Genomic DNA, 26,467 nt, shown 5'->3' on the forward strand with positions numbered 1-26,467 from the left:
TTCATGTTGGCGTACCATTCTGTTTCTCAAGTCAAACAATTGATATGCACTTGACCACGGAAGGCAGTGAAAAAGCATTGCCTCTAGTAAGGGAAGGGTACAGCAGCATACAAAACCTTATTATTTCACTCCTTTTTTTAAGTGTATTGAGATCTGACTCTGGAGAACAATGCGTATGTGCTTTGCATATTGTGCTGGAATGGATTAAAAGCTGGCTCATCAGACAGGTGTCGTATGGTACCTTCCACTTCACCTTAGTCATGTACCTGCTAAAATTCCTGTCAGAAATTGGTCTCAGCACAACAAAAAAGCAGCAAACATTTCTGTGTTTAGTGTCTTCATTGGAAAGGCATTCTAGGACCCCACTCCCTCAGTAATTGGTGGCACTTGCTTTTGATTCAAGTCAGATTTTATCCCTTTGAATTCTTATCCCACTGCTAGCAGGCTGATCTTCTTTCCTGGTATTTACTTCTCAAAGGTACCTATAGAGAATCGGGTTCTTAATCTTCATTGTGTCACTAACTCTTGAGCAGTCATTTAACCACTGTGTGCAGGTAATTACTTCTCAGTATCTTTGGGCACATGGTAAGTCTTTGCACCTTTGTAAGCACCTCATAGAAACACTTTCATAGAATCATAGAATGTGTTGGGTTGGAAGGGACCTTTAAAAGTCATCTAGTCCAACCCCCCTGCAGTAAGCAGGGATATCTTTAACTAGATCAGATTGCTCAGAGCCTCATCAAGCCTGGCTCAAGACTCCGAGGTCTTCGGGTTTAAAGTGCTACCAAAGATCAGTGATGCTTAGTTTTATAGACATGGAAAGTTTTATCTTCTCTCTAGAGATCACTTTGACTAGTTGTTTTGTATATACCCTGCTGAACTGTAGTTTTAAAAAGCACGTTTTTCTGGTATTCCTGATGGCAGCGTAAGGCCTCTACTGAAAGGAAAGAAAACAGACTTACTGTATCTAGCTATAGAAAAGCCATAAGAGTTTGTCAACTCTAAAGGCATAAAGCAATTCTTGATTCTCTTTTTCCCTTTCAGTGCAGTTTTTTGCATTCATAGAGAGAGAAAACTCATTAATTCTGATATAAATATATGCAAATAAATTTATTAATATAGGAAATGGGAAAATCAGTTATTGCTTCCTTTATAAATAATACAGGCTTAAGTTTTAAAGATATTACTTTTCCCTAAAATGAATTAGACAGCCAGGGAAAAAATCACATTTTTTCGTGGTGGTAATATCTTTAACCAGATTTGTCGCGCTAACAGCATTTCCTATGTATATATTATTTTTATTTAATACAGGTAATCTTTTTATTACAAATCATATTGTTTCTCAGGAGATTACCATCAGCTCTCATAAAAGCTGCAAAAAAAGATGAAAAAGCATCAATCACCACCAGACACAGCGCGCTGTGTGCAGATTAAATATACAAAGCCCTTTAATATGCTTCAATGAGATACTTGTTAGCTGTTGATTTATTTATAGCCCTTTTTCTACTCTGTTTTAATTTCAATTTGAATTTGACTCCGAGGGTCCCTGCCTAATAATGATCAAGAACAAGATGACCTTGTGCATCAGATTAACTCCAGCTAGGCTTCCTCATGTGATTAGCCACTTTTTCACTCAGTCTCTTGAGTGGCTGTGGGAAGGCTTCACAGTTGTCAGTGGTTTAAGGAAGAAGGACATAAAATTCCAGGAAGTAAAGCAGAACTATGCTGTCACTTTAGAGATGAGGCTGGACCAAAGGCTGGTCAGAATTCACCAGTGTCAGGGCCTTTCCATCTGGAATATGTGTTGGCTTTTAGTGGGAGTCTATTTCAAAAGACAAGCAAGGAGATGGGGCTTCAGAACTTAAGGTTTATTGACTTCTGTGTTTTGATAGCTTATCCATGAGGGTAGTTTCTCCCAAACAAAAGATATGGCAAAAGTTATTTCTTGACTTGCAGTTCCCAGGCTTAGCAGAGTTTGTAGACCCAAAGGAGTTGCATTACAGATGTGCAATGAGGGGGTCAAAATGGGGGGGTCTGATGGTTTCTTACCATCAGAAAGTGATGTGGAAACTGCTGCTCAGGGTTTATCTGGTCCATGGGAGTGGGATCCCATCCTTACAGCATAAAGATGCTTAGACGTTATTTTCATATTTAATAGATTGCAGTTCACAGCTTCAGCTGACTGTTACTGTGCAGGACGACAGCATCCTCCTCCTCTGGCACATGCAACAGTCTACAGGCAGAGAGAAAACTAACCAAAAGCTATCAAGTTTTCCCAAGAGGTCAGCCACAGACAGAACCTGACTGCAACTCATATTCTTTAACAGATTGACTCTTGCACCACCTCTGGGTTTTACTGTTCTCAGTCTGCAATCCCGCTGGCTTGTTCTGTTTGCCTAGTGAAACAGCTTTGATGATTGAATGGTTGAGGGTGAGCAGTCGTTCATACATTTTCGTTGCGCTGCAGAACTATTTAAACATACTTGTTCCATCTCTGGCAATCTCTCTTGAGCCCTGGCAGTGGGATGTAATGTTATGTCCCATGACATATAATCCAAATTAATTAACCCCAATGAGAAACACCTATATTAGTCTGGGAGCATACTGCAGTTGGGCAGCTATACTCCTGCCAGTACCTGAGCCAGGTATTGAGAAACAATTTGGTTCTGTCACTTTATACAGTTAAAAAGTCAATTTTCTTCTGAAACAGCTTATTCATTCTGACAAACTCATTCAGATGATCTCCAAAAACTGTCTGTTTGGTTATTTCCATTATTGTAGAAATTTTATGTTAAAATAAATCCTTTCATACTCGATGTAGGGATACATATGTAAAGGTGAACGTGGATTTTCACAAATACATACAGTATCTGAAATCCCATTAGAATGTAAGGCAAATTCTCTTCATTTGGTGAGTTATTTTCATTCATTTATTTTCCTTTTCTTTCTACTTGAGGCCTTAGTTCAGAATGGCCTGGTCTAATAAGGCTGCTTTCATCTAGTGTCTGACTCTAATTAAACTAAATATATGCAAATGATCTGAAGATGTGAGGTAGTTTTTCTCCTTCTTTACATACCAGTTCAGCTTGGGACCCAGATATTCTTCCTTTTTTCCCCTCTTTATGCTGTCCCTTCTTCCCATATGGAATGACCAGTCCCTGAAGCCTCCTGCCCACTGGGCCTTTCCTGCTTGCCTGGTTCTGATGAATGTTATTTCAGTGGTACCCCCTGCTGCTCCAAAGGTTTTTCTCAGGAGAATTGTACATAAGATTGTTCACAACTATTTGGGTCACAACTGAAGAGAAAACATGCAAGTTGTGTCCACCGTTTGCAAATCACTTTGGGATGCGCGGGGCTCACTGACAGAGATTTAAACCAGGCTTGAAGGGGGAAGGGAGATAATATCGTGCTTGCCTGTGACAACCTGTGGGATGACATGCCAAGGTTAGAGGGATGGGGTGCTAGCGAGGGCCCTCAGCCTGTTGCTCTGAGACATGCTGGCTACACTGCAGCATACCTGAAGCCTTATAGAAATGAGCCTGGGGCTCCTGATGTAATGGGAGCCAAGACAGAAACACTAGTGGCATACCTCAAGGGAATTAAGGAGTGTTCCACTAAGAAGGTGGCACAGACGACAGCCCAGCTAAAGTGTCTCTACACCAATGCACGCAGCATGGGCAACAAACAGGAGGAGCTGGATGCCGCTGTGCTTCTAGAAAGCTGTGACCTAGTTGCCGTTACTGAAACTTGGTGGGACAAATCCCATGACTGGAGTGTGGCTATGAATGGCTACAGGCTGTTCAGAGAGACTGGTGAGGAAGCGGGGGGAATCAGGTCAAAAGCTCATGTAGAAGAATTAGAGACTAAGGACAGGCTGAGAGAGTTGGGGTTTTTCAGCCTGGAGAAGAGAAGGCCCCAGGGAGACCTTATTGCAGCCTTTCAATACTTAAAGGGGACTTACAAGAAAGATGAGGACAAACTTTTTAGCAGGGCCTGTTGCAATAGGACAAAGAGGTAATGGTTTTAAACTAAAAAAGGGTAGATTTAGACTAGATATAAGGAAGATTTTTTAATTTTTTTTTTTTTTTTTTTTTATAATAAGGGTGGTGAAACACTGGAACAGGTTGCCCAGAGAGGTGATTGATGCCCTATCCCTTGAAGCATTCAAGGTCGGGTAGAAGAGGGCTCTGAGCAACCTGATCTACTTGAAGATATCCCTGCTTATTGCAGGGGGGGGTTGGACTAGATGACTGTTAAATGTCCATTTCAGCCCAAACTATTCTGTGATTCTATGAAAGGAATGAATTGCCCTCAGAAACGTTAATAATTGGTACACCGATATTCTCAAGTTGCCCATGATCATTTCTACTTGTCTCTGTCTTATTGCAAGTTATGCTAAGACTCCAAGCTTTATGGTATTCGCAACCTACGTATCTACAAACCAGGACTAAGACAGTCCCTAATATAAGATCATAGTACACAGAGCTGGGACAGATCTTGAGATATCACCTAATCAAACATGTGATGAGGTGATTATTTCAGAATTGGCTAAGATTCTGCATCTGCTTTTTATTTAACAGAATATTCACACTGAAGTCTTTTGTCTGTCTCCATTTCACAGGGTGGGAGTTTTGATGTTGCAGACAGGATGTTTCACAGTGTCAAGAGCACATGGGAATCGGCATCAAGGGACAACATGAGTGATGTCAGGGAACTCATCCCTGAATTCTTCTACTTGCCAGAGTTCCTAACCAATGAGAATCACTTTGAACTTGGTAAGTTCTAGAAGGGACTTCAGTGCTCCCCTGCTGCTCTAGCATCCTGCCAAGGGAAAAGATCCAGATCGCATTTTGAGCGTTGGTTCCTGGACTATGCGGACTGATGAGGCTCTCTAGCAATGACAGATCAATTTTTATTAAAATAAGGCTACAAGAATACAAACTTTTGATGTAGAACCTGAAACTGCATGTGTGGAAATCACCTCAATTTCCTTTGATTTCGGTGTTCTAGAAAAGTTGTCCCTATTTGCAATGTGTGTGATTCTTGTTTCTAATTCTCCCTTTGTAATTCCTACAGGCTGCATGCAGGATGGAACAGTGCTGGGAGATGTGCAGCTTCCTCCTTGGGCGGATGGAGACCCCCATAAATTCATTCTCCTGCACAGACAGGTCAGTGAATATCAAGATTTGTGACAAAATGCTGAAATGGGTCCCACTGAAAATGGAACTCTGAAGGCTAGAGTCACAAACCAAAATATTAGATCCAAGCGCATCCTGCCTTTGCGGAGTTCATGCTGGGTTCTGAACTTTGTATATCTACTTGTCTGCCTCACAACTCACCCTGAATCAAGGCCAACTTTCCAAACCAGGTGAGGTTTGTATCTAGGTCTGTGGCCTGGACCTGTCTCAGCCCATAAGTATATGTGAACATAACATAATAGATGCACATGGCATTTATATTCGTACAGTTTCATGTTGTTGCTAACCAGCTGTGTGTTTGTTTAAACTATCTAGCTCCATCTCTGAGTCATGCCAGAACTACAATTATTTTTCTTTTATTTTAGGGGGGGGAAACCTCATGTGACTTCCTGCTTTTAATGGAGTCAGCCTTGGCAATTTGAAAGCAAATAGCTTTAAGGTCCTGAGATTTACTGAAATTAGTGTTATCTATTAATAGTTAAGAAGTCTTACTTCTGTATGATGTCACTTGCTATGTAGTAGTGAGTGCAAAGGCAATTCTGTGTGAAGGTTGTTGCATTGAACGCAGACTTAGCAGCAGGATATCTTGGTGCAGGTCTCTCTTTTTGTTAGAGCTAAAAAGGGAATGGGCTGTACTATAATGCCCCTCCATTATCTCATCAGATTTCCTCTAGCGAAAGGAAATCTGTATTTGTGAGTGTGTGCAGATTGTTGCTGTGTACAAGAAGTGTGATGATTATATGTGTTAGCGTTGGTGGGACTGAACAAATAGCCCATGATTTTCAAGGCATTGCATCATCCTGGTTTGTCATGTGTACCTTCAGTTTCTGCCTCAGTGGGTTCTTCTCACCTCTCCTACACTATGCGGGTTCAGCTTTCACTTTCTATAATCTCTTTGTAGGTGATTGCATCCAAACCTGTGGCTACAACCATATTCTCTATTTTGATATGTCCAAATAAGCTTTTCCTCAGTTGATGTCTTGAAATGCTGGTTCCTAAATCCTGTCTTCCGCCTCCTCACTATTTGCCGTAACTTTTTCTTCCTGTTTTGAACAAAACCAGAGTCCTACTCTTGTCTTGTAAATATTCTTTTTTCCACTGTTCACTTAACCATTGACAGCCACCACAATGCTCCCATTAAGTTAACATTACTTTCATGTCCCTTGCTTTGCACTTCTGTGCTGCATTCAGAGTCTGTCCTTTTTATGATTGTCCATACTACTAAATCTTTTATGTGCTTTTCTTGGGCATTCCTTTGCATCTTCTTATCATTCTTTCTGATGTCCTGATACGTTGTTTCAAGTTAGTACAGAGACAACTGGAAGGGGACCATCTTCCTTGTCTGGCATTACGTACAAATCCCCTTCCCCACACCCTTATATTTTGAATTTCTGTGTGGTTTAATTCCTCATACCTAAAGTGTCTCTCCTTTCCTTCTTGAGACCCTACACATCTGTCTGATTTACTTGTTCTGGCCTCTTACATCTCCTTCTCCCTGCAGCCACCTGGATGCTGTCAGTAATCTAGTCTTAGTCCCATGTTTGGCAATGCCATTTTTATCCATGTTGGAAAAAAAAAAAATCCTTTATAAGCTGGTCTGTGGGCTGTGAATCCACCCTGAAGAAAATTTTCTTCTATTAAACCAGTTTTAAGAGAACAGGCTACTGGTAGCATGCATCATCTGCATATCTTGCAAGGAATTAATTGTTTAAACATTATATTCCAAAGACAAGACAGTGATTTGTAGCACCTGCATCCCATGCTGTCTCTGCTGGTTCCTGATGCTGCAAACACTTTGGCTTGTGAATAACTGAGTGTGAGAGTGAGCCTGTTCAACTCTGGACTCATTCACACATGCTCAGGTTACTCCTGTGAGTGAATGTGGATATGACCTGAGCCTGTGCTTGCCTACTTTTTCGTGCAGTAGTCTTGCCTTTGTTTCTTTTTTAGGATTGTTGAGTATATAGTGAGATATTTTGTTTTTTGGTTTAATTGATTAAGAGCCTCCCTTTAGTGTCTCTTGCGAATTCATGACCTGAACACTTGACTTTAGGCCTGTGTCAGAACAATAATGCAAAAAATATTTAAAAGAAGTTAAATCTCTATCTTGCTACTTTACCTGTTTTGAAATGGATAACTTGTGTATATACTTATTTAAAAAGTTGTTTTCAATCATTTTGAAAATGTGATTGAAAGTAGTCATCTACCACTTTTTGCCCCAGAATCCTGCCTCAATACATAAGAGCTTGTGAATTAATGAGGTTCCAAGTTATGTGGTGTGGAGAATAGCTGCTTACTATTATTAGCAGGTCTCAAGCGTCTCCATGCCTAGTAGTTTGACTTGGTGGTGTGCTTCCACGCAGTTTAGTAACCTAAGCCAGTACATTGAATTTACAGCATATTCAGGAACTAATCAGTCCCTTTTGTAGAAGCTATGTTAATCTTCTTGTTGTTTTACCTTGTATTTCTGTAGCCGTTACCTGTGTAACTCAGATCACAGCCCAGTATTACTGGTCTGACAAGGGCACAGTGAGTAGACCTGCCTGGGAAAAAAACGTATGGAAGAGTTTTTCACCAGAAAACTAGACAGGTTGAAATGGGAGCATGTCAGTAGTAACAAGAAAATGTCTCAATAAGTCATTTCAACTTTCTGTCTTTGTTATCAAAACATTTCAAAAAGATCTTTTCATTGCAATGCTTATATTAGATATACAGGCTGAACTGAAAATACTTTTGGTGTGATGTAGCTGTTATAGCTAATATAACTTCATTATTAGTAAAATAAAAGGCTGTAATTTTTCCAAATTTAGAATTGGGTGAGCAGGATTTTAATACATGAGAAAATTTGAGGTTAGGCTTTTTGTTCTGACTTGGAAAGAAAACACTGTTCGGTGTCTGAATTTCTCCCAGAACCTAGCTTCTATTTTTCAATCTGACTCTGTCCCCTGCCTGTTTGCAACCCATATGGTCAGTTGGGGTCAATTGTCCCAGCTGTGTCCTCTCCCAGCTTCTTGTGTGCTCCCAGCCTACTTACTGGTGGGGTGGGGCAGGGCGAGAAGCAGAAAAGGCCTTAACTCTGTGTAAGCGCTGTTCAGCAGTTAACTTAAACATCCCTGTATTTATCAACGCTATTTTCAGCACAAATTCAAAACATAGCCCCATACTAGGTACTATGAAGAAAATTAACTCTACCCCAGCCAGTACACCAAAATCCTGAGATGCAGAGAGATTAAGAGCCCTGTTCAGACTGCTTAAGCTCCTGTACATACACAGTAATTCGTATTACTGAGTCAGGCATCTCTGAAGCTGCCTAGAGAGTGATTTAGAGGCTCGGAGCTCTAGTCACACTGAAAGGCAGTGGAACGGAAGAGACGCTATGAGGAAGGAGATCCTTCTGTAAGTGTTGTGTGCGCTGCAAGCTTGCTGCTTGAAGTACAGTCCTTGCTAAAGTGAAGAGTTGAGCCTAGGGAGTGCCCAGTCCCTTCCCTTTCAGGGAAGCAACTCAGGGCTACTCACTGCAAAGAGGTTTTGGCCACTGGTGTCAAACATGCAACAGTTCCCTGGTGTTTCCCATTGACTCCAATGAAAGCACATAGGTTTGAGGGCTCTCTCTTTCCTTTCCCTGCTCTCTCATGCTCTCTCTGTGACCTTCTAAGGTGCTTAGTCTCTGTTCTCCCGTTTCCCAAACATGGAGAAGACAAACTGTCCTTCCTTCACAGAGATGCTGCAGACAGAAATCCATGGATGCCTGAAAGCTGCTGCAATTTTACGCTGATGATTTTTAAAGAAAAACATCGGGAGTAATGCTGTCTCTCATATTGTGGCTTGTTTGGAGTGTAAACTATTAAGCTGTGCTCCTTAGTGATTGTGTAATGGTGAGCACTCTGAATACACTTAGATACAATGGGAAACATATGCTTTTCCCTTATATTTTGGAGTGAGGGTGCAATTTGGAGGTGAATCTGTCAGTCAGCCCTGCATAGCACGGTTTTGCTGTCATTGCAGAGTGGTCTCAGATTGTGTGAACTAGATCTGTTTTGGACGAAACGAAACCAAAAGCTGCGCTCCACTTGTGCACTCCAGATGCTGGTGGCATTCAGCCTGTGGGAGCAGACTAGATCTAGTTTGAAGTAAAGCCCCCACAGTGCATGTAATGTGGATACTGGGCCCTCTCTACCATCTGTTCTTTTCTACAGATCTGCTCCCAGTAAGCTGCACTATTTGACAACATTGGCACATCTGATAAGCCACGCTTTTACAAATTAATTCAAATCTCAAATAGGAGCAGTTTAGCAAATGAAAGATCATCTTTATAGATTTGTGTTCTTAATGATTTTCCAGACCTGATCAGGCCTCATGTACAGTCAGTCCAATATTCTCTCTCCAACCATAGCTAGTACTAGACATTACACAGGAGAGTTCAAGAAACCTTGCTGTGGAAAGTAAGTTGATTAGCCTGCCTGGGAAAGTTCTCTAACCCTGCAGTGAAGAGTTCAGAGAAGACAAAAACCCTCATGTTTCAGAATTCAAGATCTCGAAATCATCCACAAGATTGGATATACTTGTTACTGGTATCATGGTCATTTTTAGGAGGCTTCACAGTGAGTTTGGTGCATTAAACATATCCAGGTCAACACTGTTCTGAGGTTTGTCTATTGCTTTAATGAACATCAGAGCAAAGAATTGTTCCTGACATAAAGCTCTGAGTAGTTCCCTATTTCATGTTTAATAAGTTAGGAATCTAGTCTACTAAAGACATGTATTTACTTCCTCCATAGACCACAAGATCTCCCTCCCTGGCTGGGCTTGTCGTAGTGCTCAGTGAAATACTCTGAGAGGCTGCACAGTTGCAGCTCTGTTAGTTGCTTTGTTTTGCTCTGGCAGTGATGCCAGGCAAAACTTACAGTTTGTAATTCATGGACTAGCTGCTTTTATTAATGAGGATTAGTTCTGAGTCTGTTCAAAGTGTTTTCCTGTTGTTTGCAGGGGACAGATTTTATGCTGTGCTTGTTCTCTGAGCTGCCCTGAGATCATTACAGCTGTGGGCAGGGTCATTTAAACCAGCTGTACTGGGCTAACTGCTCTGTGAAATGAGCCATTGTTCTGGATCCCATTAGTGTGTTTATTTCTGCTGTGCTTTGGGTGGGATGGTCTGCTTGGGAGACCTTTAACTGAGCATCAGGGAGTATTGCACAGTCAAATGAGTTGGAGATAGGAAAGTATTTTTAATAATGCTTAGCACTGCTGCTTGAATCATTGTGCAAGGCTATTTGGAAATGCACAAAAATTTTGTGAGGCAGGTGATGGCAGGGGCAGTAGCACTTAGTGAAGCCTTATGGGAAAGGCTGGCTAACCTGGAGGTGGGCAAAGGTTCAACTCAAACTTGTGTCCACTGCTTATGAACTTGGTGTCTGGGTCTTCCAAGCACAAGTTTTCTGCTACAATTACATTGAGCTTTCTAGAGAGCCCATGTTGGGGTGGATGTATTGCCTTGTAGCATCTCTTACAGTCTTCTCCAGTAGTAATTCTTTCTTCTGGTCCCATTAATCCACACATCTGTCACTATGGGTGGCAAATCTAATCAAAGTTAACCATTTCTCATTTTGAGGAAAAAAGTTCAGACCCCAAGTTTTTCCAGCATAAAGAAATCTGGTGCTGTGACTGTCCCTGCTTAAGCCCTGTGATGGTAGCAAAATGTTTGTTGACCAGACCCAAGCAGGCTTGAAGCTTCTGTCATACAGCTTCCCTACTGTGCCCCAACTCTACTATTGCAAACCCCCTTCCCTGTCTTAGCTTGCAGCACCCCTCGCCATTTCTCTACAAGCTCTACACTTTCTTTGCTGGTTCATGGCATGCAGCCTCTCCTGCTGTATCCTTCAGGCGTAATTCAAAGCCAGTAATCTCTTTTTCCAGCCTATGTTTATATGTCTCTCTTCATGATTCATAACTAAGGCATATTTCTACAAATAGACTAGTACCTTAATGTACCTGTGTTTGTCTATAGAGCAAAGTGGAGGTACCAAATGCTAACAGATGTTTTACTCATTTAAGCCACCTTGTGTCAGTACCAGTATTGGTGAAGACATGATAGCACAGGCTTTAATGTGTGCTGGAAGTTGGAGGATGTGCCAAGATCTGTGAAGTGCTTGCACTTTACTTGGTGGAACCTGCTTGTGTTCTTTCTGAGGACATTCCTCCTGGTGTCTGCAAAGTCAAGCATGCTGCACTCTGTCCTTCCTTTTCCTGTGGGGATCCACCCTTCATCTCTGGTCACGTTTTGTGAGGATGATGGTAGTGGAGGAACTGAAAGTGTGAAGATTCACTTGCAGACAATTTAAGTTTCCAGCAGGGGATGGAAAGTGATAATGCATTTGTAATGGATACACTCTATTGAATTTATTTTCTTTTGGTTTCAGGCACTGGAAAGTGACTATGTCAGTGCACACCTCCATCACTGGATAGATCTGATTTTTGGCCACAAGCAACATGGCTCAGCTGCAGTGGAGGCAGTTAACACCTATCACCCTTATTTTTACGGAGACAAGATGGACCTCAACAACATTAAAGATCCTCTTATTAAGAGCACCATCCTGGGTTTTATCAGCAACTTTGGACAGATACCAAAGCAGGTACCACTTTATCATGAGAGCAGAGAGCATAATTTATTTTGATCTTGTAGTATTTCAACTGGAAAGTAAGAATAGAAACTTAAAACAGAGGCATTTTCTGATTTTAATCTGCTGAAAGATGGGCTATAGACTTCTCCATATTGTGTACTACATCAGTATGCACCCATATTCATGTGTGTGATTCCACTTTGTAATCATGCTGTTCCTGGTGTATGCTGTACAGCTGTGGCATCAAATCTGAGTTCTGCACCTACAGTAGAGTCACACGAGTAACCGCTAGTCTGGGAATGAGTACAGTCAAATAAAGGCAGCTCAAAGTCTCACCTATACTTTTCTCTTTCCTCCTGAACTGCTGAGATTAGCTTCCTATCTCTGTGAGGAAGGGATGTAGTCTGATGAAAATGTAAGAAGGGTAAGATTTTATTTTAATGAAGACATTCATGTATGACAGTCCTAGAGTCTATGATTAAGGATTTAAACACGTCTCTCCTGCATGATTTGGCAAACAGATACATTTTTCAATGCTATTCCTTTGTTCTAGCTCTTCACGAAACCACATCCATCCAGGAATGCCCAAGGGAAAAGTTCATCAGGAAGAGAGACTGTACTGTCACTTCACTCAAGTGGAATTCTTCCTCCTTTTATGAGTAGCCTGCAAAATTTGAAGCTCTCGCCAGTTATAATAAAAGGTGCTGCAGGGGCTGTGTGCCACTCTCTGAGCTAATAAGTGCAGAATTATTGGATGGGTGAATCTGGATTTTCAAGAGCACAAAAATAGTCATGCAGCTTTGTATGACTTGGTACATTTAGGATGCCTTCTGCCAATTGTTATTTGTATACGTGTGCTTTGTGAGTGGTCATGGAAAGCACTCAAATACACAGGAGAAATCTTTAAATTTCTATTGTAGAGTTCAAACCAGATTATTTTTTTTATAAGACACTTAAATCTTTTCTCTCTTTTACATTCTGAATATGTTAAATTGAAACATAAAGCTCACTGTTTTCCATTCTCATTCTTTCTTTTTATATTCAACAGCAAAGTAAATACTGTCTTTATTCACTTCTTTATCTTAAAATCTTTTCTTTTTCTTCATCTTTTTCTTAGTCTGCTACTTTTCTTACCATGAAGAAGCCTGGAAAACTTCAGTGTGTCTACTTTTTCATCCCACTGTGGTGTTCTTTGCATCACACACATGTGTGGGGACAGTGGGCTCCCACAGCTTGTACTAGAGAGGCTGTTGATGACATGCCCAGCATCCTCCATAGTTCGTGGCATATGGCTGTCTGCCAATGAAAAGGAGCTTAATGACACTGCTGTTAAACCCTCTCCTTTGGAGCACGTCACTCCCTCTGCATGGATTTATGTGGTCCATTGGAGAGTTTCCACTATTCTGTCTGGAATCTCAGTTGAAGAGTGGGTTTATGTCTGTGGTCCTGGCCACAGCACTGAGCCCAGTTGTAGGATTTGCCAGCCTCACCACACAACCTGCGCAAGGAGGAAAGTTAACGTAAGTGCTCTAAACCCAACAGAATTAAGTATGTTCTCTGTCTTGCCAGACTATCCCAAGGGAGCTATTGGGCACATTGTTCATACTGAGAAAGGCATTCTGGCTGTTGAAAAGAATAAAGTTTTGATTCCTCCTCTCTGGAGCAAAACATTCTGCTGGGGATTTGAGGATTTCACCTGCTGCTTTGGCAACTATGGTTCTGAGAAGGTAAATAAGAAAAAGATTAAGCATTCCAGAAATTAATGATATGTTGTGGTCTTTGGGGGTGGCTTGGGCACACATTTCAGAGGCTGTTGGGGAGCTGATTTCAGAGGATACTGTACAGGACTTTCTCACAGTCAAGATTCTTGAGGAATCTCAAGTTGGATATCTCAACAGAATACAAAGTCATTCTACACTGCTAAAAAATGTGGCATTTCTGCTCTAAATTATCTCAAGTTTTCCTTCCAGTGACTGTGCTGTCCGCCAAAATGAAGGAGAAACCTCATTTCAGAGATTGTAAGGACAATACAAGGTCTCTTGGCCCCTGATGAGAAATTTCATTGTGCAGAACTTTCTGCTGGAATCAAGATAGGACCATCTGTCAATTCCCCTCTGGCTCCCAAGCTAAGCCTAGTGCATTCATTCAAAATAATAATGTCTTCTAGTCTAGAAAGCTAATACTCTTACTTCTTTGCTGTTAAAAATCAATGGTCTGTGTCATCACATTGCTTGTTAGGGTACTTGACAGATTCAGTTTCTTCCTCTACCACAAACACACTGATTTTTTGATGTATTTGGAATAATGTTATGGCACACAAAGACATCTGAGTTAGCTTGGGTACCAGAATAGCAGAATACATCATTCATCAAGATACTGGCTTGGGTATCTGTGCAAGCCACATCATTGTTTTTACAGACGTACCCATAGTCAATGTAAGTGAAAAAGCCATGAGATGTATTTTACATTCTGCTCCCTGTAAAATTACTGGGAGTTTTCTCTATTGATTTCACTTAAAATCAGTGTTTAGCAATTCATAGTCCTGCCATAGGTGTAAAGTATTTGTTTTGTCTCCTCTTCAAAAGTCAGGGTGTCACTGACCCTCTTGCTGTGATTACACAGTCACTGTAAGAAGTAGTTTGGAATCCAACTTGAGTTCTCTCTGGGTCAACAGTGCCTCTGGACATGAGCTTAAAAGAAATTTTTGTCCTCATTGTAAGTAGGTAAAGGTTTGTTCTGTCTGTGGTATGTTTTTTGTGACAGTGGCATCCAGGTCCACCAGAACCATTAGCACCATAGTGTTGTCCCCTGTTGTGTGGGAGAGAGCTAATGCAGAATGTGAACAGAAGGATGTTTGCACTGTAACTGCCGCAGTGTGTAATAGACCTGAGCTTGGTTTAGGCCAGCCTGGGGGCTCCTAACAGCGCTGCTGGCACAGAATGGAATTTAGTGCTTTGGCTTTTCAGTCCAAGTAAAAGGAGGGTCTCGGAGCCTGGCAATAACTCTGTTAGCAGTGGCTGTCACAGCCTGGGCTTCCTTTTTAATCTACATTGAATGTTTGCATTTTGTCACTATATGGTGGCAGCATGAGCTTGCTTGAAGTTACCTAGGAAGTCTGTGTCACAAGAAGGATTGGGACGTGGGTCTGCTCAGACATAAGACACTGACCTTTGTCCAGCTTTCTTGTTTGGCCCTTGGAGGATGGCACAGCTGCCTGCAACTACAGCCTGTGCACATACATATTGTGCAGTTGTGCTGTGAGCAGAAAGACTGGTAAAGATAAACTTTGGATTTGAAAAAATGCAGGCTCAGTTCTGAAAGTTGAATCTGCCATTTGGTTTTAATAAATGCATGGTATCACCAGATGAGCATTTATCTGAAAGCTGCTTTCTCGTACAGAATGTGACAACATTTGAGTGCATGGCGGACTGGGGAAAGTGCCTCTGTGCTGTGTGTCCTTCAGCAACTACCATAATCACATCTGGAACAAGCTCGGTTGTGTGTGTCTGGGAACTTTCCTTGGTCAAGGACAAAGTGAAATGTCTGAACTTGAGACAGGTGAGTACTGTGGCTCTTTTGTTGTAGAAACATAATGAAAACCAAAGGATTTGTTTCTTTCTCTCAGATGACTGGCAGAGGAAAAACCTTTGCATGAATCAAGAATGCAGAAAAAACCAATAATCACTGGAACCATGCGACAACTTGTTATCAGATCAGGAGCTGATAATATGCCTTATACCCACAGCTTATAGTTATGTATTCTGCTTGTTGGGTTTTTTCCCTTTGGTAGCAATTTGTCCTGGTCTGTCCGGCCAAAACCAAGACACAATTCCAAAGTTTATCATGATCAAAGAAACAGTGAAGATAAGGCATGTGCTGTCCTCACTTGAAGTGCAGCCAACCCTTGGATTATTTTCAAAAAACAATATTACCTGGAGATGGTTATAATTATTTTTGGGCTGTTAGAGCAATGGACAGGATCTCCAAAACACCCTACAAACTTACCAGATGAAGACTCAGATAGGCAAAGTTCTTGATTCTTTTCTCTCGACTGGAATTTGGAGCTTAAAATGTTTATGTTACTCCATGAGGTAGGGATAGATCCAGTAAGAATGATATAGTTTGTGTCCTCGCTGTCTAAAATCCTTTAGTGTTTGTTGTTTTGGAGCTCATTCTGTAGTCATCAGGCAGCTGTCTAAATCCTATTTCATTTATGAAAGTGAATTCTCATGCAGGTTTGTGTGGTTCAGCTATGGTGAGTTCTCAGCTTTACAAGTAAAGCTAGAGTACACCTCTATCATATCTGAAAGGCAGCATGAGACCCCCCTTTTCCCTAAGAAAATAAGAGACAAAACTTTCTGCTACTTTTAGGCAAACTAATAAAGTGTTTGCTGATCAGCAAAAAGGTCTCTGAATGTTAGGAGCTTCTTCTGTTTACTCTGAAGGGATATTCAGATGATACTTCAGTGCTTTCCATACCCTGAGCCAAAACATATTTTATTTGTCATTAAATGATGTGAAAACTTCAGTGTCTGTTGGGATGACAGAGCAGTATTTAGATTTCCATTTATCTGAAATTCTTGTGTGTTTAGATTAAGGGGAAACTGCTTAGAGCAGTCCCTTGTCTGAAGTTTATAGTGTTTCCTGGTTGAGAAGAATCCAGAAATATGAGACAAGATCTTCACTGATGACCTTTTAATTCTGTTGCCTATTATTGCAAACCAGGACATGGATATAGAAATGGAAGAAATAGCAGTAGAGAAAAGCATAAGCAGTAATCTTCATGAACATCAAAATAATACCAGTCAGAGGTTCAGTTTTAGTTTCAGGCAACTGTTTGAAGAGGCTCTCTTATCTCCAGTATAATGTCTTTGTCTTTAACAATCCAAAATTAGCTTTGCTGATGTGTTCCACTGTGATTAATCCGGTATTGCCCAAAGTCCACAAAGTGGCATGAGATCATGCAATGACAAATGCTGTGTTTTTTCACCACTCTTTGCTAGCAGAGGCTTTTTTTTTTTTTTTGATGACTGTCTGGCATAGATGTAAATTTGAACTATGATCCTAAATGTCTTCCAGTGAATTACTTGCTGCTTTCATGTAATTCAGTGTTTCATGGTGGCTGCTTTTTCTGCTGAACAAAAAAATTGTATCATCTTTCCTGAGAGAGTAAGCTTTGCTTAAGTAAAGCTGATGTGCTATAAAGTGGATGCTATTCACTTACCAGCTGTCTCATGGGACTGACACATTCTGGTTTGGAATGTAGTAAAGTACAGAAACTATATTTCAGCAGAAAAAGTCATTTTCCCTCTCTAGCAGGGGCTGCTTCCACAGTTTTGTGGAACACTAAAGATTGAGCATAATAGTTTCGGTATCGATCCATGCAACTCACCAGTTCCCTCAGTGTTCATGAGCAGAGCAATCCATGTTATCCAGCCCCCAGAATTTCTGGGCCAAATGAAACACTAGAGTGGGAGAAGCACCTGGGCAAGCCACGCTGTGTCTGCCACACAGACCTCTCAGGAAGGTGAAGTGTGAAGTGTCTATGTCTGTGTCAGCCAGTTAAGTTGGATGGTCAAACTTGGTTTAAGTTTTCAATCACTAAGCATTCCTGCAGTGAAGCTGGTCCTTTTTTGTCTTTTGATATGACTCTAGAGATGGACCTCACAGTTCTTTCTGCAGATAGGCTGCAGGATATTTCTCATTAAGTGAAAACCTATCAGTCTTTGCAGAACAATGATGAGAAGACGGCAGAGAGCTAAAAGCATGCAACTGTTTTTGCATGAATATGCATTGAGACACTGGTGGATTGAAGCTGAAATTATAACTGGGCTCAGGTCTAGCCCTCTCTTCCACACTCAGCTTGTATTTAAAGCAGTTCACTTCCAGGTAGGATCTTTTGTGGTTTAAAAAAGAAAAAAAAGGTTTTATTAAAAGTCATGCAGGAGCTTAGCTTGGGTTGACTTGGCAGTTTGGATGCTGTCACAGTAGGCATGTTTTCTTTCATGCTTTGGAGGAAGGAGAGGAAATTTGTAGCCCTTGAACCTGCCTTGTCCCAGCCCTTTTTGAAGAGGTCTTGTGCAGTTCTTGAGCACAGGCACTGGATTATGCCCAGTTCTTTGTAAAGAGACTATTTTACAGCCAGTTTAAAGCTATTGTTGAGCCTCCTTTTCTGTGCTCAGTTGAGTGTTTCTGACCTCTGAAAATCACTGTTGGAGACACTATTTTGTGCCAATATTTTTAGTTGGCAGTTCTTGTGAATGGAATAAATCACAAGCTGAAATTCATCCCTTGCAGTTGCAGGTCACCTTCAGTAGTATATAGCCTGCTACAGCTCGGCTTCTTCACCAGTGGATTAACGTTTGAATACTGTTGTTCCTAGTAACCTTGGCAAGTGGCAGCACGTGTTAGCCAGCAAGAGTTCAGTCTGACAGTCACACACTGGAAAAGAGTATGAGATGTGTTTGCAAAAATCATCTGGGACATGTGGCTCTCCTGCTCCATGCTGAACTGAGACAGACCCTGAAGATGTGCTAATTATGTCATGTAGAGAAAGTCAGCAGGGAATATGCATTTACTGTTAGAACCAACATTAAAACTGGTGGGTCTGATTTTTCACAGTAAGGCAGCTAAAAATTGAGCCCTGGAAGGCTTTTTAGGAAAGCTGTGAAGGACTTTTTCACTGCCCAACAGGCTTTACTGTCATTGGTGGTTATGCAGCAGAAATGTATACTGCTGTCACTTGAGAATGCTGCATTAAACAATTGTCATCAGTATACTTCAATCATGACTTCTGTGCTATTAAATTGCCTAAAGTGTAGTCTTTTTTAATGAAACTGTTTAAATAAGGCTAAATTAAACTCGGCACTCCTTGTGTCTCTGGAACCTATAAAACAACAACAAAAAAAGAATGTTGAGTAATGATGAAAGAGAAAGGAATTCCTATACAGTTTTAAAGCAAAATTTCTCTCCAAATGCTGTTTTTCTTCTTAAGTAAAATTGGAAAAATATTAGTACTTCTTCAGAAAAACAGAAAGACAAGACTGAGAAGGTCACTGAAATACATCCTGGTGAGTTTTATTTCAAAATGGTTTTTAAATATTGAGAAATAGTAATTTCCAAGCATAAGTTTTACTTAAAACTGCATGGACTGAAGTGAAAAATTATGTTTTATTGCTAAGCACAAAGTACTGTCATAGAGTCTGAAATGTATGCTGAGGGCCCTGAGTTTTACTGTGCAACTTGGGGCAAGTCATATAATCTCTTGGAGGCTCAACTTTCCTCAACAGGGGTTCAGGATAAGGATGCTTCTATAAGATCCTTTGGTATTCTCCCCTCATGTTCTCCAAAGAATAAGTTGCTTGTTCTTACTAAGCAAATGACAGTAGGCCTGTGGTTCCCTAGCAAATCAGCCACCCTCTGCTGTAGTTTATTGGTTGCTTTTTCCCCCACCAGGCTTTGTATGGGCACACTCAGGCAGTGACCTGCCTTGCTGCATCTGTGACCTACAGCGTCTTTGTGAGTGGATCTGATGACAGAACCTGCATCATTTGGGACCTGAACAAGCTGACGTACATAAACCAGCTTCCTGCCCACGGGGCAAGCCTCTGTTCTGTTGCCATCAACAATTCAACAGTAAGATCTTCATTTATCATCTTTCCTCTGAGGCATCCATGAACATTTCATGATAATTTAATGGGTGCTCTTCCCAACATAAAAACATCCTGAGAGTCTGATACATTGATTTTTTTCTTTCTACAGAGATTGCTAATAGTGTTCTTAATGATGAGAGGCGAGCACTAACAGCAACATCATAGGCTGCATGGCTAAGTAGAGGCATCTTTGGATGGGTAGATAGCAGGATTAAACAACTTCTAGTTTACAGAGCATGAAGTATTACCCTAGTAGCTCCTGGATTTGGCTCACCCGTAACCTTATTGCCTCCATTATTTCATTAATTTCTCCTGACACTCATGCAGCTGTGAGCCAGGTCAACTGAGGCATGTTAGACCTCGCTCTTCTGCCTCAGCTGACAACTACCTTATACCTTTGCAGTGACAATGTTGGCTTTTTGCGTTCCCTTCTACTCTCAGGTGTGGAGGGAGCTCTTGGTAGCAGTGGGTATAAGTCTTCTGTGGTCTGTACCTGGCCAGAATTGCATTCATGTTTATAGGAAATTATTCTGTATTGGATTTTACTGTAAACACTCTGGATGAGAATTCCACCCCCCCCCCCCAACCTTCTACCTCCCCAAGATATTGTTTGCACACTTGTATTTTCTATCTCTGTTAATATACTACAGCAGGGCTCCACCTGCTCAGTCAACTTGAGGTTGGATCCAGTACTGGAGCTTGTACCAAGAGAGTCAAAATCAAGTTCATAGCAGTAAGAAACTAGGCAGACATTCTCTACTCTTAGTCTGTGCCAAAAGAGTCATCTCATATCAGAGCTTTGTTAACCATGCAGTCTGATGGTTAGTAATTGAGGGTGGGAATTAAGTGGTCTGTTCAGTGCCAGCTCAGCTCCCAGCCCCAGGGGTCCTGGTTAGTGTAAAATGGCCAGTGCCATGCATCCAGAAATGGGTGGGTGGGCTGGCACACCCCGAGAGTCCTCTCCTTTCTATGTACCAGCCCACCACTGACAGTAGCCTTTTTAGTTGGTAGCTCCTCTTCTGCAGCTGTCCAAAACCAAGATGGTTTATGCCAGGAAGAGTCTGGTGATTGATCCAAGAGCAGTTCTCCAGCTTGTTGGAGTGCAAATGGTTATACTGATTTTTCATTTAAAGGAGGAAAACCCTTAGGAAAGTATGACTGAAACTTCAAGGGAAAAAAGATGAAGCAGTCCATATGAAAATTAAAAAATTCTTTTTGACATTAGCAGAACAAGACATTTAATTCTGAAATATGTTTTTGCTTAAATTTTGTCAATATGTTTATATATTATAACATGAAGATAAAATCAAAATGTTTCCATTGTGCTAAATTAAATATTTTGATTTACATAACATTACATGTTTAGTAACAAGTATTTTTTTCCTGGAAAATTCAGAATGTTTTGAAGCAACGTTTTAAAGACAACAAATTTCTGAACCACATACTTTTCTGTGAAATAAGAACCCTATACAGCACTTTATGTGCTGCTTGTTTTTTATATTGAATATTTTATGTTTATATGCTTGAGCACCTAGAAGCTCCATTTATAGATCCAAACCTCATGGTGTTTGTATCACGTAGATACAAAATAAAAAGCCTGTCCCAAAAAGTTTATAAGCTAAGAAGGATTGTAAAAGCTCACTGTAACTAATGATTTCAGTTAGTTTTAAATCCCTGGTCTAGAATTGAAAAACACTGTGGATCGTTATGAAATGCTTGGACATTATGTACTCTCATACAGATAAGGTAGCTGAAATTTAATCTCTTTAATTATTGGCAAGTCTGTTTCGGATGCACTATCCTTGTTTTATCTTCAGAATTCTGCCCTGGAGTGTGAAGAGCTCTGGCCCCAAACCAGGCATGGGTGAAGTACAGTGTTAGTTGATTTAAACCAGATGCATGCTGCTAATTTAAGGACGTGATGGCCTTTGCCAGAATCAGATGACTTTGCTGATGGTGTTTAATTTAGCTGGTTCTTAGTATGCATCAAGGATAGAAAGGTTAGGTGGCATTTTAATTACTAACTTGATCAACATGCACTTTTGATAAGATCATTTAAAATTGCAGCATTGGCTCTTGGTTCTGTGTTTCTGGCCCCTAAGGATTACCTGTGTATTTGCTCCTTCCAGTGCAGTCTGTGCACAGGTAACTATGCACCTGCGTGGAAGGGAGAGGAGAGGTTCAGCTGCAAAGGATGTTTTCTGCATCAGCAGCGCAGCTCACTGAATGCTGAGGTGGTCATTGGTCAGACACAAAACAGTCTAAAAATGCGATGACATTAAGCTCCCTGTGAGGGGCAGAGGAGGATTGTGAAATCACCAAAGGCTTGGCAGCTAAGCAGGTGAACACCATGTCCTTGTTTAAGAGAACGCTTATTTGTAAAACTTAAAAGAGCACTTACTAGTCCTGGCCCGGAACCTGTGCTAGGCATTGCCTGTGCACAGTCCCTGTCCCTGACAGTAGTTAGGTGAGTTTGTTGGTCTGCTTTCTTACTAAAAGCATGGATTTTCTGGAAAATAGAAAGGGAACATTTAAAGAAATGTTTTCATTTTAAAAAAAGCAAAAAAAAAACCCCTCTTTGTTTCTGCATTATCTTGCTAAATCTGAGATAAAAATGTCAGAATTTCTCACGAGAAAAAAAAGTGTTATTTTTACTTTCTCTGGTTGTCATCATCTGCCCAGAAGCAAAACAAAGGTTAGAGCAACTGTAATTTATAGTCAACACTTAAGAGTTGTGAGGAGGATGACTGTAGGATTTTGAGACATTGCTTCTTGCTTTGTTACAGGGTGATATTATCTCTTGTGCTGGATCTTACCTATATCTGTGGACAGTCAATGGCCAGCTTCTTGCAAGCGTTAACACCAGCTGCAGCCCCGGAAGCCGTATTGTTTGCTGCTGCTTTGCGGAAGTGATGGACTGGGACACACGCAGCATCGTCGTCACAGGAAGCACAGATGGAGTGGTGAGGGTAGGTGGAAGGGGAAGAGGAAAGGGAATCCTAATTCATTGCAGACCAAAGGCAGAATTTTGCATCCTACATGGAGAGACAGAGATATTAGAAGCCCATAACGCTTTCTTAACAGGGAAGCACAGCTGAAAATCAGAGTGAAATATTTTCTTCCTATCAGCTTTTATCCTCCTGAATGGAGGAGTCTTTGGCATTCAGGAAGAGTTTTGAAAATGTGCTTTTCATTCTGGTGTGATTTTGAAAGTAAAAATTATATTGCCCATTAGAAATGGGTCTGGTTTCTGAGAGTTCATTCACAGTTCAGTTTATTAAGTCACATTTTCTCAGGAGCAGGAATTCACTGCTGATTCTGCCCCCAGTCTGGTGGGAGAGCTTCCTGGGTTACTGGGATCCTTGTTAGTGTGTCAGCCCTGCAACCCCACCAGCTCCCTGCATACATTTCTCCAGCATGATGCCCTCCAGTACAGTAGCAGAGGGAGAGACGACACTGTAGAATCCTCTTCTGGTGTTAGAAGTCCAATTTCCACCTCTTGCTGGGAAGCAGACATCCATATCTCTCTCTTGTTGTTTTGTTATAATCCATGCTTTCTCCATTTTTGCCTCCTTGCTGGCACAGCTGTGGAAGACTGACTACACCAATACCCCAGGCCAAGCTGCTGGACTGAGACTTCAGAGAGGCATGATGGAAGAACCTGGCAACATGGGTATGGCCGCAGGTTGGGCTGTGAACTGCAGTGTGACTGTCCTGCAGACTTTGTTTGGTTGTGAGGAAGGAGAGGGTGTGTGAATGGGAGATGGTGCAGGTGACTGCTACAGTGTACTCTAACCAGCAGCAAAGTAGTGGGTAGCCACCTTGGAGACAGAGAGCAGCCCTGAGCCACCAGTCTCATGTGCACATCCTGCCTGGATGAAGCTGAAAGCTTCTTCATAGGCTCTGTCACGTGTTCTGTCAAGCTTGATAGACCACCTTTCTGCATAAGCCTATGAAAGTAACGAACTATACTGGCTTCAGAAAGCTCATTCCCTTGGTACTTTTGCTGATGGCCTGTACTAAGGTATCTTCGTATAATGTCAGAGTGGGTAGTGCCAGATCCTGCACTGGGATGAAACAGGAAAGTTTGTTGTCTTTTCCACCTTAAATGAGGTCAGAGGCTCTTCAAACTGGTGGGAGGCCAGCAGCAGGCCCTAGTGCATGGAGCTGTTTATTCAAGGCCGTGCCAAGCTGAAGCTGATACCCTGGAGTTCTCCCAGAGCTGAGGTTAATAAGATGATGGGGCTACAGTGCTGACTGGTATTAAAAACAACTCAAGCTCGCTTCTCTGTTCTAACAAATACAGGAGCTGAAACCTGCCAGAGACCCTTAAAGGCACGTCCTAAATAGCACAGCTTGGTTCTCTTTGCAGCACATTTCATAAGAGAAAGGAATTGTGGTGTTAGTATGTATAATTTATACCACTTACTTGCTGTGGTCCTCATTACACGCATTCTCTATTACTTCAATTTTATGCACACAATTTGCATAAATATAGAGCTATAGATGTAACATCTGCATAAAAAGATATTATACAGTAATTGGCCATTACCACTGAGATCTTCAGAAGTGCTGTTCATGGAACTTGGCATCTACATTACTTAGATTGCTTTCTGAAAACATTTATACATACGGAGCCATATTGGAAATGCCAAAGTGGATGCCCATCATACCTTTTGTCATGTCTCAGAGTAGCTAGAGACAGACACTTCTAGGGAAGGTGCAAGAACACCAGAGATGCCAGATGTGAGACAGTCTGGCTCTGGTAGCTATATATTTGGTTTTATTGTGGTCTCTAATCAGAGATTGCTGTAAGTCAAAGCAAAAGACTTAGCATTGCTTCCAAAATCCTTTTAGTATTCTGTAGTCATTTTGCTGGCTCTTTTTACGTGTAGAAATGTCCAATTTGTTTTAAGAATTTCCTAAGTTTTTGTCTGTAACTTCCTGTGGCAGATATTTTCATGTCCTATTTACTCAGATACGATTGCATAGGAATGCATTGGAATGAACTGAGAATTTAGCTGTTTTTAAAATTTATATCTTAAATAGTTTTCTAAATGAGGACTTAAAAGCTACCCATGGGAGCACAACAGAATACTCCTTTTTCAGGGAGGATCATAGAAGACATGCACTGACCCCAGGCATCTGGTGATGCATATAGACACACGCACCTGTTTGCACATGAGCATAAGGATGCACATTCTTTATTAAAGAGTTGAGAGGTGTAATCAAAGCAGTTACATGCTCCCTTAAACTTATTCAGATGACTTCAGGATTATTTTAAATGGCCAAATATTCCCACATCTCATTCTATGCATTAAAGAAAATAAAATTAATACAAAACACAGTAATTGAAAAGACCAAAGTAACTATGATTGAGTTATGTTGTTAGGGGTGTGTGTATGCGTGTGTGTATGTGAAATGTTCTCAGCATTTAATTATTGGTTCTGTTATGAGCAGATTTAGATAAGTTGATAATACCAGGGCTTTATGTAATTTCTTTTTACTAGGCAATTATGGGCTGTATTATATCCTGGCAGCAAGGTATTGTGGGGCATCTTATTAAGCATAGAGCCAGTGAAAACTGATGAACAATTTTGCTGAACTAGGCATGCAATTTAGAAAGCAATAATACACAAATCCAATTTAGCACACAATTGATACAGCCGCACGTCAGCACATGTAACTATCATAGCCACAAATTAAATTGGGATGGGCCTATTTTGCAACAGCACAGGCTGAGATTAAATATATTTATTCTCAACTTAACAACTTGCTGACCGTAAATAATAACAATCCCATCCATGCTGCCCCCAGACACTTTCTAAATACTTATTTTTAAACCACACAACAGGTAACAAGTGTGGAAAACATCTTGTTCTCTGTCGGGAACTGAATCCCAGCCTTGCCTTGACTGGAAAACCAAGTAAGACCAGCCCAGCAGTGACAGCACTGGCTCTATCCAGGTACCGTCCTGCCCGTTGCATTGCAGCCGGTGTGCGGCAGAGGGCATAGCGCCCGCCCCGGGGTCTCCATCGCTCTGCCCTAAATCGGCGGGTTTTTTATTTTATCCTGAACTTTGTATTATTACTGGTGGTTTGGGTTTTGTTGTTGTTGGATTTTTTGTGTTGTTGTGTTTTAAATCTCAGTCAAATCACTCTCTTAGCCAAATGCAGTCACTTTGGCAGCTGGCTTGGCTAACTGTATTAAGTGAAGGATTTTGGACAGATAGGACACAACCCAGGAGAAACAGCAGCTTTCGGCCAGAATAGATCAGTAGCTGCTCCACTGTCTCTACACTATAGAAAAACCACTATACTAGGAGCTGTTCGAGATACAATGTAAACAGGAAGCTTTTGCCCAGCTTTGTTGTTAAACTCTACTCAGTTTGCACAGCCAGCAGTATTTTAGTTTACTCAAACCCTTCCTGGAGTTTCATCTGGCTGTAATATTTGTTGTCTCCTACTCCAGGAAGTTATGATGTACTGTAAAACTGTTGGTCTCTTTCTCTCAAAAAGTGTTGGCATTTTGATAGTTGCTAAAATGTTTCCTATATTCTGCAAACTCAGATTTAGAGCACTTAGTGACTGTGATGTTTATATGCATTGAAAGTGGGTAAGTCTGGAGGGAGGGTCATTTTCGTTAGTGTTGGTGACACTACATGAAGGAGAGATTTCAGTGGCTGAAGCCATGACATTATGTGCTAACAAGTCTGAATTCTGAATCTAGCCAGCAGATTATTTAACATTCATAGAGCCTCAAAGAAGGTTAAGAGCTTGTGATCTGGCTAGATTGTCTACAGCTAACCCACTGAACTCCAGGAAAATTTGGATTCAGTTCTGACTTCAGTCTTTGAAGTACAAATCTTTGTCTATTTTATACCATTGTTCTTCAAATTTAATGTTAAAGATAACGTACTCCCCTGGAATGTTGCATCCTCCTAATTGCTACACGCACAGGAGAAAGCCTTGATCGTATTCGCATCTTGTTCTTGAACATT

General features: G+C 41.1%; 1 protein-coding gene across 3 annotated transcripts in view; it reads left to right on the forward strand.

Annotated features, from left to right (window-relative positions):
• Positions 1–26,467, forward strand: part of WDFY4 (WDFY family member 4) — a 161,983-nt gene that overhangs the window by 132,505 nt on the left and 3,011 nt on the right. For all 3 annotated transcript variants that reach the window (XM_074591165.1, XM_074591164.1, XM_074591167.1), the window contains exons 52-61: positions 4,622–4,775; positions 5,077–5,168; positions 11,615–11,827; positions 12,369–12,516; positions 13,385–13,542; positions 15,215–15,373; positions 19,271–19,450; positions 22,254–22,436; positions 23,053–23,140; positions 25,322–25,433. In XM_074591165.1, coding sequence (XP_074447266.1) covers positions 4,622–4,775; positions 5,077–5,168; positions 11,615–11,827; positions 12,369–12,516; positions 13,385–13,542; positions 15,215–15,373; positions 19,271–19,450; positions 22,254–22,436; positions 23,053–23,140; positions 25,322–25,433 — 1,487 coding nt within the window. The remainder of the gene's footprint in view (positions 1–4,621; positions 4,776–5,076; positions 5,169–11,614; positions 11,828–12,368; positions 12,517–13,384; positions 13,543–15,214; positions 15,374–19,270; positions 19,451–22,253; positions 22,437–23,052; positions 23,141–25,321; positions 25,434–26,467) is intronic.

Source organism: Larus michahellis, chromosome 6 (assembly GCF_964199755.1).
Source record: "Larus michahellis chromosome 6, bLarMic1.1, whole genome shotgun sequence".
Taxonomy (NCBI): domain Eukaryota; kingdom Metazoa; phylum Chordata; class Aves; order Charadriiformes; family Laridae; genus Larus; species Larus michahellis.